At 51.0% G+C, this 15,946-nt stretch overlaps 1 protein-coding gene across 1 annotated transcript in view; it reads left to right on the top strand.

Moving 5' to 3' along the window:
* The window catches only part of rapgef5a (Rap guanine nucleotide exchange factor (GEF) 5a), a 370,729-nt gene that overhangs the window by 109,718 nt on the left and 245,065 nt on the right, over positions 1-15,946 (top strand). The window contains exon 9 of the mRNA XM_072509217.1: positions 9,875-10,024. Within this exon, the coding sequence (XP_072365318.1) occupies positions 9,875-10,024 (150 nt within the window). The remainder of the gene's footprint in view (positions 1-9,874; positions 10,025-15,946) is intronic.

Genomic DNA, 15,946 nt, shown 5'->3' with positions numbered 1-15,946 from the left:
TGGGAAATGTTAGTGGTCAGGCTTCTGGGGCACAATCTCGTGAGCACCACACAGCTGTTGATGCACATCAGGTGAAGGCAGGAACCCCCAGGCGAGACAGCAGTCGTGGGGCTGCTGGATAAGAACATAAGAACTAGGAACAGGAGTAGGCCGTCTGGCCCCTCAAGCCTGCTCCGCCATTTAATGAGATCATGGCTGATCTTTGTGGACTCAGCTCCACTCTCCGGCCCGTACACCATATCCCCGAATCCCTATAAGAACATAACTGGGACCCAGCTGGATCCCAGGACCCAGCTGGGTCCCAGTCAAATGCTGAGCCAATGGAAAAGGTTTACCCAGAGCTGATGCAGACGAAAGGGTCAGATTCAGAGGGGGATGGCAGCGACACTCCAGCAGGTCCATAGCCGATTGGCGGAATCCCGGAGGCTACGTGCACAGGAGGTGAAGCCAGCAATGCGTGGCACCGAGGGCAACATTGCATCGGGTACTGGCTGCGGGATGCGCAATTGACAGAAGGGTGGAACTCAGGAGAGCTAGTGGCTGCCGTCACCACTCTGTAGGATGGCTCTGGGCTGACATCCAGAACCCCCTCCTCCCACTTGATGCCCATAGGGCCCTTTGGTTCACCTCGGGATGGAGGGGCAGCTAGATCAAGCTTTGGCTGCCCCTGAGTCATCTGGCTGTGCCAGCCCTGGTGGTTCCCCTTGGACGGCACCATTGTGTCAACGCTCTCGGCGATGTTCCTCAGTGACTGGGATAAGCCGCCGGCAAGTGCAGCAGGGCCCTCCGGCCCCAGAGGATGACCGCCAAGGGCATTGAAGGTCACGGGATGCGATAGCAGCTGTTTGCCTCCACCTCTGATGTGCATTCTGGAGGCTCACCTAAAAGCAGCGGTAGAGCACGGAAAGCTAAGCACATTGAGGATCACTGAGAGGGCACTGGGGGTGTGGTGTAGGGGGTAAGGGAGGATGGGGGGAAATGGTGGGGGAGGGCCTGGGAAGGGTGGGGTGAGTAGGGCGGCACCATTGGGAGAGTGGGGCAGTTGGGGACACTTATGTAAATCATTAAAATCTTTTGACCTCGACCAATATGACGCCTCTGGATCTTTCTTCTGCAATGCGGACCAAGCACCAATCCCAGGCTCCATCTCCCTCGTCATGGAAGTACTGGGCTCCTTGCGCAAGGCAACATGCATGGCATCTATTACCCCCTGGAACTGGAGCATCCCGGCGATGGAGGAGAATCCTGCTTCCTGAGCATCCTGTCGGCCATGGTCCATGTCAAAGTTTATCTAATTTTCTGCCCGAGCAGACAGGGCATTCATTACCTCACGGATGCACTTGTGGGCTGTAACTTGTGCGATGCCACGCAAGTCCCCGATTAAGCCCTGGAATGATCCTGAGGAGCAGAAGTTCAGGGTTGCGGTGATTTTGACGGCCACTGGGTGTGAGTATCATCCTCTCCATGTGGGACAAGTCCTCAAGGACATGGCACAGGTGCTGCACCATCCCTTGTTGAGGCAGAGCCTCCTTCGGAACGTGCTGTCCGTCATCAGTTCGAAAGACTAGCGACGCAGCACGATAGCCTTGTGGATAGCACAATTGCTTCACAGCTCCAGGGTCCCAGGTTCGATTCCAGCTTGGGTCACTGTCTGTGCGGAGTCTGCACATCCTCCCCGTGTGTGCGTGGGTTTCCTCCGGGTGCTCCGGTTTCCTCCCACAGTCCAAAGATGTGCAGGTTAGGTGGATTGGCCATGATAAATTGCCCTTAGTGTCCAAAATTGCCCTGAGTGTTGGGTAGGGTTACTGGGTTATGGGGATAGGGTGGGGGTGTTGACCTTGGGTAGGGTACTCTTTCCAAGAGCCGATGCAGACTCGATGGGCCGAATGGCCTCCTTCTGTACTGTAAATTCTATGATAATCCATGACGCTTGTGCAACTTGGGCTGTCTGGGTACTCCCCCTTTGGGTCCCTCCCTGGCCTGATGGGCGGCTGGGTCCTCAGGGTGTGGGGCAGGGCCCTGCACATGGGCTGCCGCCTTGTGCCTCTTTCAGCACTGCTGCCGCTGCCTTCTTCAGTGTCTGGCCGCCTGGCCGGCCAGTAGCACCACGAGAGCAAGTTGTGCGAGGTTCAAGATATTGCCCATCTCGTGCAATATCTGTAAGGAATTGGAGAGTAAGACTACAATCAGTGGACGCTCCGGGCCTCCCATCACTCTCCTCCCGCCGACTCCCCCGACATGCCCTTCCAATACAACCCCAGCCACAATGGAGGCCCCTGATCACCAGACCCCATACCCTGTACCCCAGGCACCTGCATGTAACATTATCTGGTCCGGGCACTGGTCCCATCCCCGGTGCACACGCCCACCCTCTGGTCGCAGCGATGTCCCCAATGCCGGGGCCCAGCCCCTGGGTGTTCAGATGTTGGCCACTGCGTCCTAGGTCTGGCCTCCCGCAGTATTCAGGCACAATGTCCAGGCATCACGGTCTGATTGGGATGCTCCCACTTGTTACATGGCACGTCTACCCATGGGGATCCACTTGGAAAGTGTGAAGTGCTCACTTAACTACTATTGCCAATTCCCAATTAGCAATAGCCTTCAGCTGCACGGCCAGTGGGGGTTATGGGTAGTTGGTGGGGCAGGTGGGTAGGGCCAGGAACAGGAACACATGATCCAGGGGGTGGCATGGCGCACCCGTGAGCTCGGAGACACCCATGTATCTCTCCCCTCCCCAAAGCCTAGCGCAGACTCCGCAACCACCTCTCCCTGATGGTAACCCAACCTGGCTGGGACTCCCTCACCCCCCTCCGAGCACCGGGGCAGCAACCCCAGTGCCACCGGGCTCTTTGCCTGTGAGCGAAGATGACTACTCACCTCCTTGGGTCCCCGCAGCAGCCCTCCTGCAAGCTTCACGTTTTTAAAAAGGAGTACTAATTGGGGCCCGCGTGACCACTTGTTCGGGAGGCCATTAGATCACGGGACGCCATTAGATAGGGGGTTGTTCTCGTTACTTGTATGGAGATTGGCAATAAGTGGTGATTAATGGTTGCCTGCTCCGACAGGATCCTGACTTTGCCAACGGGGGCAGGCCTGTTAGTTCACAAACAGATTGGCGCCTGGCACGGTTCTCATTTTTGGCCTCTCCCGATTTAATGGCTTTGTCATGCTCTTTGCTTAAGCGCAATGCGGTCATTAAATCGTACCCATCAGATCAGAAGTGGAAGCTCTTTGAACTGAGTACCCAATTCCTTCTCCCCTTTTGCCATCATCCCTGCAAGCAATGGGCTTGAGAGTACTCTGCTGCAGATTAGTGAGATGCTAAAGGAGTAAAGCTAAAGTAACATTCATCCTCTTGAAGGTGGCATTCAGAGTTTGCGAGTGTTGGCGAGAGCCTGCACACACTCGTGTGATTGTCACATTTGATGCTTCATGCCATTGCCCATTCTTTCCATGGATGAAGGAATTATCGCAAAGACCAGTGACATCATGCTTATCATACTTGTGACTGACTTCTCCAATCTCGCTGTAAGTATTCAGAGTGTGGCTGCAACACTTGTTAATACATTTCACATTCTTCACTGTTATTCCATAGAATTATCCTTTTTGTCAGTGGCCCCCCCAGGTGCAGATCTGTGTCCAGGTGAGCAGAACTTGTGGCATCCTGCGCCCGCTGAAGCAGACTCTCCACTGTTGTCCCTGCCTCCACCATTTTCTCTTGTTCACTTGTGATGTGTGAATCACTGGATGAAAACTCAATTCTCTGCCTTACCATTCACCGAAAATCTGGTGCACGATTGGCAATGAATCCTGTGACTGTAAACTTTCAGGGTGAGTGGCCACCTTTCACGAGTCAACATCATCCTCCTGCAGTCACTTGACTGCCTGATTTAGACTGTACTGAAGACCTGCTTTAGAACGGTCTAGGTAAGAATATAGATGGCACATATTAAATATAGATCATTGAATCTCTACAGTGCAGAAGGAGGCCATTCAGTCCATCTGCACCGAAAGAGCACCCTGGCCAGGCCCACACCCCCACCCTGTGCCCGTAACCCTGTCTAACCTTTTGGACACTAAGGGGCAATTTAACATGGCCAATCTACCGAACCTGCAGGTCTTTGAACTGTGGGAGGAAATCGGGGCACGTGGAGTTAACCCACACAGCCATGGGGAGTACGTACAAACTCCATACAGTCACCCAAGGCTGGAATTGAACCCGGGCCTCTGGCCCTGTGAGGCAGCAGTGCTAACCACTGTGCCCCCATGCTGCCCTAGATGGAGGGAAAGTACTTGTTGAGAGTGATTCTAATTGAAGGGTGATGAGAGGGATGGATGCGTTAGCAAGTTAAGATGGTGTGAGCAGTGATGTGCCGGCTGAAGCTTGAGAAGATAAGTGAGGAGGTTGGGTCAGTATATTCATCAGGATTCATTTGAATGTGTCACTGTGCTCACATTTTCTGCCCATCTTAGGTCAGTAAATCACTTTCTGCATTGAATCCATGAGTACAACATCTTGCTCCTGCTACTGAACTGGTTGGAAATCTCCAAAAATGTCTTCTTTTTTTACTTTCTTCCTCCCGTCAATCGGGACAAGTGTCTTTTTGTAGGCCATTATAGCCCCCAACACCACTTCTTGACCAAAGCACCTTCGAATATATGAACTTCAATCTGTCATTTTGTTTCTTTCTGTTTTGCTCCCAACTCCAAAAACCATGAAATTTCATGTTTGGAATATCCCTTTAAACCTAGGAGTTCAAACTGAACCTTGGGGGGCTACTGCTGCTTGAGCAAATTGGTTGGGAAACCCGTAATTGAAAGTGCGGTGGCTGTGTTAAAACAAAGTCACAGACGATGTCATGTGCTTGTTTCTGCGTTTTCCATATGCTGACAGACTTCACGTAACTCTTGGCACATCAACAACTTCAGGGCCAGGTCTTTATTTCTTTGTTTTAGGGGGTTACCGGGTATGCCTGAAAAATGGCCTGATCCAATTTTATGTCCGGTATTTTGCAGGCGTCTTTAGAATGCAGGATATTGGGCCCCAAAATTGTGCCTCACTGTTCTTGTAAAACAGGCACAACAAATTCTAACTTCTACTCCTCAATCACAACTGGTTCCAAAATGGTGAGAATTGGGACCGAGAACAGGGGATTCTATTTCTTGGAATGTGGAACTGTTATTTGTAAACAAGTCAATGCGTATGCAGATGGCATAGAAACATGTCTTCCCACAGCCCTATAAATACACTAACACGAGAGTCATCAAAATGACCGATGTGAAGAGGAAATGTCAGGACCATCATGATTTTGATAATAAACAGTAATTAAACTGAAACAGTTTCTCCAATTCAAGTGTGACTGGTCAATCTTTTAATCACTTGCTTTCATATCCCTAATAACATATGAATTGTGATTTAGAATAATCCTTTAAGACGATTGTTTAGGTGCTTGACTCCAACTGTGAATTTTATTGCCCTTTGTATTTATGGTGCTCAAGTGGGTTCTTTAGTGAAGAATTGATGTTCATTATTCAATCCTTTCTGTATCCTCTCCAATCTAGAAGCAGCAGACCTTAATGAATCAGATTGTGCTGGTAGCTGAAATGTCACCATGAATTTAACACTCCAGAAATGTTTTCAGTTAATTGTATCAGTATATTTTTCCCTGGTTCCCATGCTATTTGCCATGTCGTGACTGTCATGTGAGAGTACCTTTAAGAAATGTGTGTTTGTAAATGGATGTGTATATAAATATCTGTAGTGAGAGTACATTTAAGAAATGGGTGTTTATTACTGCAGTGATGTCAGAGAGTGGGTGGAGCTGGGCTGTCTGTCAGCTTTTTACTTTCGTTTTAGGCTGTTTGCTGCAGGGTATGTTTTAGTTTCGTTTTCAGTGTTGGAGCTGAAGTCAGACAAAGCAGCTGTACTGCTGTTCTCTCTGCATGAAAAGACTATCTCTTGATCATTTGGTAAATTCAGAATTATAAATGTTTTCAGTAGTGACTTTAACCTGATGTGCTTCTGATAAAGGTTTTGTTTTTAAGTCGTATGGATGTTAAAAAGGAAAGCTTAAAGGATTACTTAGTGTTGTTGTCTTTGGGGGTTGTATTTGAATTAATGGTTGCTAAGATGTTCACTGTTTGTTTTAAAAAGGTTAACTTGAGTTCATAGAATAAACATTGTTTTGCTTTAAAAAACTTTTCCATTTCTGCTGTACCACACCTGTAGAGTGGGCTGTGTGCTCCCCATACCACAATCTATTAAAAGTTGTGGGTCAGGTGAACTCCATGATAGACGTTGGGGTTCTCTAAACCCTGGCCCATAACAGTGACTGAGGTCAAACAGGTAAGATCCCTGCTAATGCTGCTTATCATTAGAGCTGACTGTTGATTCTTCCTTTGTCACTCTAGGTGAGTCATCAACCTCGATTTGGTGCCTCACTTAATGAATGTTTAACCAGCAGCTTGTATCTTCTGGAGAGCAGTGAGCCAGCTCGTGCATGGAATATCCAGAATATTTTTCTTCCATTATCCAACCCTGACATAAAGGGAAACGTTAGAAAACTGTAAAAATGCAAATGGGTGGATTATCCATCAGGTTTCTCCCAAGTTGCATTGTGTTTTTGAGGATTTCTCTGATATTCCAATAAAGTTATAATATGACAACTCCAGAGAAATGTACCTCAGAATGTTGCATTAAATTAATGAATTGGGGTGCTTGGGGTGTGAAAGTCATGGACCGTAACTCACAAACATTGAATAATACAGTTAGTTTCAGCACAAACTGAAATATTGGGTGCGATTCTCTGGCCTCGTTACGCTTTCACTCAAGGGAAACGAGGCTGGTGAATAGCGGGAGAGACAGAAAACGAGAACCACTCAGGCGGCAAACAGTTTGCGATGCAACCGGCCCGCTCCCGAAGGCAGAATCGGTATCTCTCCGTAGCATGTCGAGAAACCAATTATCACCACTTAAGCCCTGTTTCCATACAATTAACGAGAGCCTCCCCATATCCAACAGCCTCCTGTCATTCAGTCGCCTCCCCAGCAAGTGGTCATGCTGGTGCCGATTAGTACTCCTTTTTTAAAATGTGAAGCTGGCGGAAGGGCTTCTGCGGGGAGCCGAGGAGGTGAGTAGCCATCTTTGCTCACAAGTAAATAGTCTGGGTTCCAGCCCCCGCTGCCCCTGCATCGCTGGCTCAGCCAGCCCTGGCGGTTCCCCGTGGTCTGCACCATTGTGTTGATACCCTCAGTAATTGGGCCCTGCTCTGCAGCGCCTCAGCAATGCCCACCTGCGACTGGGGCAAGCTCTGTAACGCCTCGGCCATTCCCATCTGAGAGCGGGACATGGCCCGCAGAACTTCATCAAGGTCAGCATACTGGGTGACTCTCAGCCATGGCCATCACCGACTCTGCGACTCCTTGGACATCTTCTCTCATGGTGCTGGCATGGTGCACCAGGCCCTCCACTGCGACTGCCACCCTAGTAGTGTTGGCCTCGGTGCCATGCATTGCCAGTGACATCTCCTGCACCTGTAGCCTCTGGGACTCCTCCAATCGGCTATGGACCTGCTGGAGTGTTGCTGACATCCCCCTCTGAATGTCTCGGCTGTTCCCCATTGTCTCCATCAGCGCCAGGAATACCTCTTACAGGTCGGCGCAACATCGAGGGCCGAAGGGCCTGTACTGCGCTGTAATGTTCTATGTTCTATGTTCTTCCATAGACTCAACATCAGGCTGGGACCCAGCTGGGTCCTGGGATCCAGCAGACCTCCGACTGCGGTCTCACCTGGGGGTTCCTGTCTCTACCAGATGTACATCAGCAACAGTGTGGTGTTGACCAGATTGTGCACCAGAAGCCTGACCACTAACATGCCTCACTGAGTTGCGTCTATCTGCACTGGGGATGACAGCTGTGACGCGGCTAGTATGATGGCATCCTTGGAGCTGTCCTCCAAGGCGGTCTCATGGGAGACTGACGAGGGTGCCACCCGGGATGGGTCGGCGCCGTCGGCTGGAGGACCTGCGGGAGAATGGACATGTGGTCAGTGGGAAGGATGGGTCAGTCAGTAAGGCAATTACAACTCACGTTTGGCAGGTCCTCTGGGTGGGGCTTAGTGGTTCTTCACCTCTGTGGCGTCTGCCCGCCTCCGTGTGGGTGGCCACCCTGTCCTCGGCCACACCGGTCATACACAGGGCACGCTTCTCCAAGGTGGTGAAGATCCTGATGTCTGGCACCCCTCCGCCAGTCTGGACCCTCGCCAGGTGATTGTGGGAGAGCTTTTCCTGAAGAGACACAAGAGAGAGCATCATTAGCCACACGCGAGGTTCACAGTGGTGGGAGCGGGGATGTGAAGGAAGGTTTGGAGGGATTGAAGGGGGGCGGGGATGGAGGAAGGGTTAGGAAGGTTGAAGAGAGAGGGGTCTGTGGCAGAAAGGCCTTGGAGGGGGGGTGGTGTGGGGGGCGCTAGTGTCTACTCACTTGTGCTGCCCGGTGTGGGACATTGACCTTCCTGCACTAGAGGCCAGTCCTCCTGGTCACACTCCCTGATCTCATTGCCTCTGCCACCTCATCCCAGGCGGCATTGGTTGCTCATGGCTGATCCTCCTGGACCCTCGGTGGAAACAGGACATCTATGATCTCTCCTGGTCTCCACGGCATCTAGCAGCCTCCCAGGTCAGCGTCCCCGAACCTTGGGACTAGTGTCCTCGGTACCATTGTTTCGAACTGGCTGGAGTTGGCGGAGCAAGTGCAACTGAAGTGCTGCTCGACCTTCTTCGCGGGGGGGGCCCGCGAGCGCTGTGCCGGTGAATCAGCTGGCGAGCCTTCATTTGCGGCGAGAAGCCCATGAGGCCTCTATAAGCGACCAATTAACGTTGAATGGCGCCCGTTGGCTCATATTTTGAGGCAGAATTGATGGATATTCTTGGGACGCGATGGTGGGCGGAGGCAAGGGGGCATGGGCCAGATTTGCAGCAGGACTCAGAAATGCCAACGTTCCACCTCTTTTTAGAGCAGAACCCTGAAGCCCTTTGCCCACCTCTACATCACCTCTGCTTTCTATTGTCAGGGTGCATCATCGCCTGCGATTCTTGCCGCAGTCATTCAAGGTTCGATTTTAACTCTCAAGCATATTAGCTTGAACTCTAGCTATAGCCTCCTGCCACAATGGCTTGGACTGCAAAATAGATGCTAGCAGGCCAACATCTGTTCTGGTGGGTGGGAGAAATCCATTGCAATTATTTCAAAATCCTATGATGTTTCAGGGTTTCACTTTCAATTCTGATTGCTGTTGTGAATCAGCCCTGGAGCTGTGACGCTGTTATTTTAGGCAGGAGACTGGACGAATGTCAAGAAAGTACTTTCACAGTAACTGTAACTGATTCCCATGGATACTGTGACTTTTCTCAAATGACAGAGCAGGAAGCAAAAAATAGATTGCATAAGAGTAAATATTTCACAGACTATTTGCTTGGACAGATGGCATATTTTGACAGCAATTAATTATTTTGAAGGGCTCCAGTTCATTACCCTCCCCAAAATGCTGTTTGGCCAACTTTTCCCATGAGGTTTGAGTGATATACTGCTCTTGAACATTTACAGGAAAGTCAACTGAGCAAGACATCAGACTACGCAGTTAGACTGTGTATTTGCTTCCCAGGGAAGATGTGACTGACAATGTTTCTGTTTGCAAAAAATAAATATCTGAGGGACAGCATTAGATATTCAGACATGACAAAATGCTCTGAATAGTTACACTGCTGGATGTTTTCTGGTGATCTGTAGCTGCATTCCCAACAGTGCGGGTTGTCAAGCCCTGCCTGCATGTCTTGGGATTGTGGATTAAGATATCTGTTTCCCTTTCCTCTGCAGGATGGGGTAGTGTGCAGTCTAAGGGAGGAAGATGATTTTGATGGCATTCAGTTAGTCCAGAAACACTCAGCTGCAGCTCACGTCTTACTAAGTGAAGATAATTGCCACATCCAACCAGTGGTGCAAGAGAATGTCAGCAGGATTTCAAAGGTGAGTCCTTATTACGATCTCATTTTTTACATGTGGAGATACTGGCGTTGGACTGGGGTGGGCACAGTAAGAAGTCTTACAACATCAGGTTAAAGTCCAACAGGTTTGTTTCAAACACTTGCTTTCGGAGCACTGCTCCTTCCTCAGGTGAATCATTTTTTCCAGTTTCATACAGCATAGATAGTATTGATATTCAGCTTGTTTAAGGGGCATCTTGACAAATGCATGAATAGGATGGGAATAGAGGGTTACGGACCCCGGAAAGTGTAGACGACTTTAGTTTAGATGGGCAGCATGGTTGGCACAGGCTTGGAGGGCCAAAGGTCCTGCTCCTGTGCTGAATTTTTGTTTGTTCTTTGTAACACAGTGGTTTTATTCGGTTATATTGGATTTGTCACCATTTCACTGGGAAATGTTTTGCGCCATTACAGTCTGTGTTAAAAAGACAATAGGTGCAATTTAATGGCCTCGCCGTGCCCGACTTGGTGATGCAACAAAGCCATTCAATTTTGTGAAAGGCTTCTCACAAGATTTTCGATTCTCGGAATGCCTCTTCAGATCTAACGATATCTCACGAGACGTCGCGATCTGGAACTCACCCTTGCTGGGTGAGATCCAGATTAACAGATTATTAACATATTAGTCATTCGGCTCATTCAAATATGTTGGTGCCCGATTTTCCTGAGGCCTGGGCACTAACACTCATGCCTGGGAGACCTTGCAATGGTGCTGTTTAGCACTGGTCCACACAAATGTGGACCAGACATAACAGCATCTGTGGGGGTTCCCCCAGGCTACTTCGGAGGCCACTGGGTATTCGGGCTCTGGGTAGGGTGGTACCCTGGTACTCACGCTGGCACCCAGGTACCTTGGCACTGCCAGCCTGGCACATTGGCACTGTCACCCAGCACTTTAGCAGTGCCAGTTTGGTGCTTCCAAGGTGCCCAGATGGCACTTGCAGGCTGGCAGGGGCACTACCAGGGTGCCAGGCTGGTAGTTCAGGCTTCTTTCCCTACTGTCATGGAGACAATAATATTCAGGAGTGCCATCCAGTTTTTATGCATCTCTTTTTTTTTTTAAATATATTTTATTGAAAATTTTTCGATCACAATTTTTTCCCTTTACACATCAAACATAAATTTTTTTTAACAGTACATGTAACATAATAACCACAGTCCAATAAAAAGTAACTAACCAAAATGGTAAACTAATCAATTAACATAAAATAAAAATTTTCCCTCCCCCCTCCCCCCCCCCCCCCCCCCGTCCCCCTTGGGTTGCTGCTGCTGGTCATCTATCTTCCCTCTAACGTTCCGCTAGGTAGTCGAGGAATGGCTGCCACCGCCTGGTGAACCCTTGAGCCGATCCTCTCAGCGTAAACTTCATCTGCTCCAGTTTTATGAACCCCGCCATATCGTTTATCCAGGCCTCCAGTCCGGGGGGTTTCGCTTCCTTCCACATGAGTAAAATCCTACGCCGGGCTACTAGGGACGCAAAGGCCACGACATCGGCCTCTTTCGCCTCCTGCACTCCCGGCTCATCCGCAACTCCAAATAAAGCTAACCCCCAGCCTGGTTTGACCCGGACCTTCACCACCTTCGAAATCACTCCCGTCACTCCCGTCCAATACCCCTCCAGTGCCGGGCACAACCAAAACATATGTGTGTGGTTTGCCGGGCTTCCGCCGCACCTCCCACACTTGTCCTCCACTCCGAAGAACCTGCCCAACATTGCTCCCGTTATGTGTGCTCTATGTAGCACCTTAAATTGAATCAGGCTAAGCCTGGCACACGAGGAAGAGGAATTTACCCTGCTTAGGGCATCAGCCCACAGACCCTCCTCTATCTCCTCCCCGAGCTCTTCTTCCCACTTTCCTTTCAGTTCGCCCACCAGCTCCTCCCCCTCCTCTCTCGGTATATCTCTGACACCTTGCCCTCCCCGACCCACACCCCGAGAGCATTCTATCCTGGATCCCCTGTGTCGGGAGCAATGGAAATTCCCTCACCTGTTGTCTTGTGAACACCCTCACCTGCATATACCTAAAGAAGTTTCCCCGGGGCAGCTTATACTTTTCCTCCAACGCTCCCAAGCTCGCAAACGTCCCGTCTATCAATAAATCTCCCACCCTCCTAATTCCCAGCTGGTGCCAGCTCCTAAATCCTCCATCCATCCTCCCTGGGGCAAACCTATGGTTGTTCCTGATTGGGGACCCCACCAGGGCTCCCAGCACATCTCTCTGTCGCCTCCATTGTCCCCAGATATTTAATGTTGCCGCCACCACTGGGTTTGTGGTAAATTCTTTTGGTGAGAGCGGTAGTGGCGCCGTCACCAGCGCCTCTAGACTCGTCCCTTTACAGGACTTTCTCTCTAGTCTTTTCCACGCCGCTCCCTCTCCCTCTATCATCCATTTACGGATCATCGCCACATTGGCGGCCCAATAGTAGTCGCCCAAATTCGGCAGCGCCAGTCCCCCTCTGTCTCTGCTGCGTTGTAAGAACCCCCTCCTTACCCTCGGGACTTTCCCTGCCCACACGAAGCTCGTGATGCTCCTGTCTATTTTTTTAAAGAAGGCCTTAGTAATCAGTATAGGGAGACATTGGAATACAAATAGGAACCTCGGGAGGACCATCACCTTAATTGCCTGCACTCTTCCCGCCAATGACAGTGGCTGCATGTCCCACCTCTTGAAGTCCTCTTCCATTTGTTCTACCAATCGTGTCAGATTAAGTCTGTGCAAGGTTCCCCAGCTCCTGGTTATCTGAATCCCCAGGTATCGGAAGTTTCTTTCCACTTTCCTTAGAGGCAGGCCATCTATCCCTCTACTCTGGTCCCCAGGGTGTATCACAAAAAGTTCACTCTTCCCCATGTTAAGCCTATATGCCGAGAAATCTCCGAACTCCCTCAATATCTGCCTGACCTCTGTCATCCCCCCCACTGGGTCCGTCACATACAACAGTAGGTCATCCGCGTAGAGTGACACTCGGTGTTCTTCTCCCCCTCTAATCACCCCTCTCCATTTCCTGGAGTCTCTCAGCGCCATGGCCAGTGGTTCAATTGCCAACGCGAACAGTAATGGAGATAGCGGGCATCCCTGTCTTGTTCCCCTGTATAGTCGGAAATACTCCGATCTTTGCCGACCCGTGACCACACTTGCCGTTGGGGCCCCATAAAGGAGTTTGACCCAGCTAATAAACCCGTTCCCGAACCCGAACCTCCTTAGCACCTCCCATAGGTACTCCCACTCCACCCTGTCAAATGCCTTCTCTGCATCCATTGCCGCCACTATCTCTGCCTCCCCCTCTACTGGGGGCATCATTATCACCCCTAATAGCCGTCGCACGTTGACATTTAGTTGTCTCCCCTTTACGAATCCTGTCTGGTCTTCGTGCACCACCCCCGGGACACAGGCCTCTATCCTCGATGCCAGCACCTTTGCTAGCAATTTGGCGTCCACATTTAATAGTGAAATAGGCCTATAGGACCCGCACTGCAGCGGATCTTTATCCCGCTTCAAAATTAGCGATATCGTCGCCTCCGACATTGTCGGGGGTAGAGTCCCTCCTTCCCTGGCCTCGTTAAAAGTCTTCACCAACAGCGGGGCCAGCAGGTCCACATATTTTCTATAAAATTCCACCGGGAACCCATCTGGTCCCGGAGCCTTCCCTGCCTGCATATTCCCCAGCCCCTTGGTAACCTCGTCCACCCCAATTGGTGCCCCCAGGCCTTCCGCCTCCTGCTCCTCCACCCTCGGGAACCTTAATTGGTCCAGGAACCGCCAAATCTCCTCTTTTCCCTCCGGGGATTGGGACCTGTAAAGTCTTTCGTAAAACGTCTTAAACACCCTGTTTATCTTCCCTGCTCTCCGCACCGTAGCTCCCTTTTCGTCTCTAATTCCCCCTATCTCCCTCGCCGCTGTCCTCTTTCGCAGCTGATGGGCCAACAGGCGACTAGCCTTTTCCCCATGCTCATACCTCACCCCCTGTGCCTTCCTCCACAGCACCTCCGCCCTCCTGGTGGTCAGAAGGTCGAACTCCGTCTGGAGTTGTCGTCTCTCCCTGTACAGTCCCTCCTCCGGGGTCTCCGCAAATTCCCTGTCCACCCTTAAGATCTCCCCCAGTAGTCTTTCCCTTTCCTTGGCCTCTGTTTTCCCTTTGTGGGCCCTGATGGAGATCAGCTCTCCTCTGACCACCGCCTTTAGTGCTTCCCATACCACTCCCACTCGGACCTCCCCGTCGTCATTGGCCTCCAGGTACCTCTCGATACATCCCCGCACTCTTCCACAGACTCCCTCATCCGCCAACAATCCCACATCTAATCGCCAGAGTGCTCGCTGCTCCCTCTCCTCTCCTAGTTCCAGGTCCACCAATGTGGGGCATGATCCGAAATAGCTATGGCTGAATACTCAGCTTCTTCCATCCTCGAGATCAACGACCTTCCCAAAACAAAAAAATCTATCCGGGAGTACACCTTATGAAGATGGGAGAAGAAGGAGAACTCCCTGGCCCTCGGTCTAAGAAATCGCCATGGATCCACTCCCCCCATTTGGTCCATAAACCCCTTAAGCACCTTGGCCGCTGCCGGCCTTCTTCCGGTCTTAGATCTGGATCTATCTAACCCTGGGTCCAGCAGGGTGTTGAAGTCTCCCCCCAATATCAAGATTCCTACCTCCAGGTCCGGTATACGTCCCAGCATCCGCCTCATAAATCCCGCATCGTCCCAATTCGGGGCATATACGTTAACCAACACAACCTCCATTCCCTCCAGCCTGCCACTCACCATTACATATCTGCCTCCACTATCTGCTACAATTCTCCTTGCTTCGAATGATACCCGTTTCCCCACCAGTATGGCCACCCCTCTATTCTTTGCATCTAGCCCTGAATGGAACACCTGTCCCACCCATCCTTTCCTTAACCTAACTTGGTCCGCCACCTTCAGGTGCGTCTCCTGGAGCATAGCCACGTCTGCCCTCAGTCCTTTCAAGTGCGCGAGCACTCGGGCCCTTTTAATCGGTCCATTTAGGCCTCTCACGTTCCACATGATCAGCCTCACTAGGGGGCTACCTGCTCCCTTCCCGTGTCGACTAGCCATCACCCTCTCTAGGCCAGTCCCACGTCCCGATTCCGCGCTCCCACTCGTTCCCCAGGTGTCGCATTCCAGCCCCGACCACCCTTTCTTTAGCCAGTTCCTCTTTGATTTCTGCAGCAGCAACCCAGTTATCCCCCCCCCTCCCCCGCTAGATCCCCCTCTAACGTGATTGCTCCCCCCATATTACTTCCGCAAGTCAGCTGACTTCAACTGACCCCGGCTTCTCCTGCTCACTCCTTGACCCCCCCGTGTGGGGAACTCCCATCTACCTTGCGCCTATCTTCCCGGCCTTATCTTTCTGGCGCGGGAACATCTCTGTAGCTGACCCGCCGCTTGTGGCGCAGCTCCCTTTCCCACCCCACTCCCATTCCTCATCCTCCGCCTATGTCTCTTCTTTCCCCCCCCCACCGGCGCCCACATTTCTTAGTGTCTCCCCCCTTCCCAATTTACATCTCTCTATACATCGACAGTAACATTTCCCTGTAATATCAGTCCCTCAATTCCGATCCAATTTCTCATCTTTAATAAAGGTCCATGCTTCTTCCGCCGTTCCGAAGTAGTGATGTCTCTCCTGGTACGTGACCCATAGTCGCGCCGGCTGCAGCATCCCGAACTTCACCTTCTTCTTGTGTAACACCTCCTTGGTTCGATTAAAACTCGCCCTCCTTCTCGCCACCTCCGCACTCCAATCCTGGTACACCCGTACCACTGCATTCTCCCATCTACTACTCCGTACCTTTTTGGCCCATCTCAGAACCACTTCTCTATCATTAAAGCGGTGAAATCGCACGATTGTCGCCCTAGGTGGTTCTCCCGCTTTTGGTCTCCTCACCG

Source organism: Scyliorhinus torazame, chromosome 6 (genome assembly GCF_047496885.1).
Source record: "Scyliorhinus torazame isolate Kashiwa2021f chromosome 6, sScyTor2.1, whole genome shotgun sequence".
Taxonomy (NCBI): Eukaryota; Metazoa; Chordata; class Chondrichthyes; order Carcharhiniformes; family Scyliorhinidae; genus Scyliorhinus; species Scyliorhinus torazame.
This window is presented reverse-complemented; position numbering and strand designations above follow the sequence as displayed.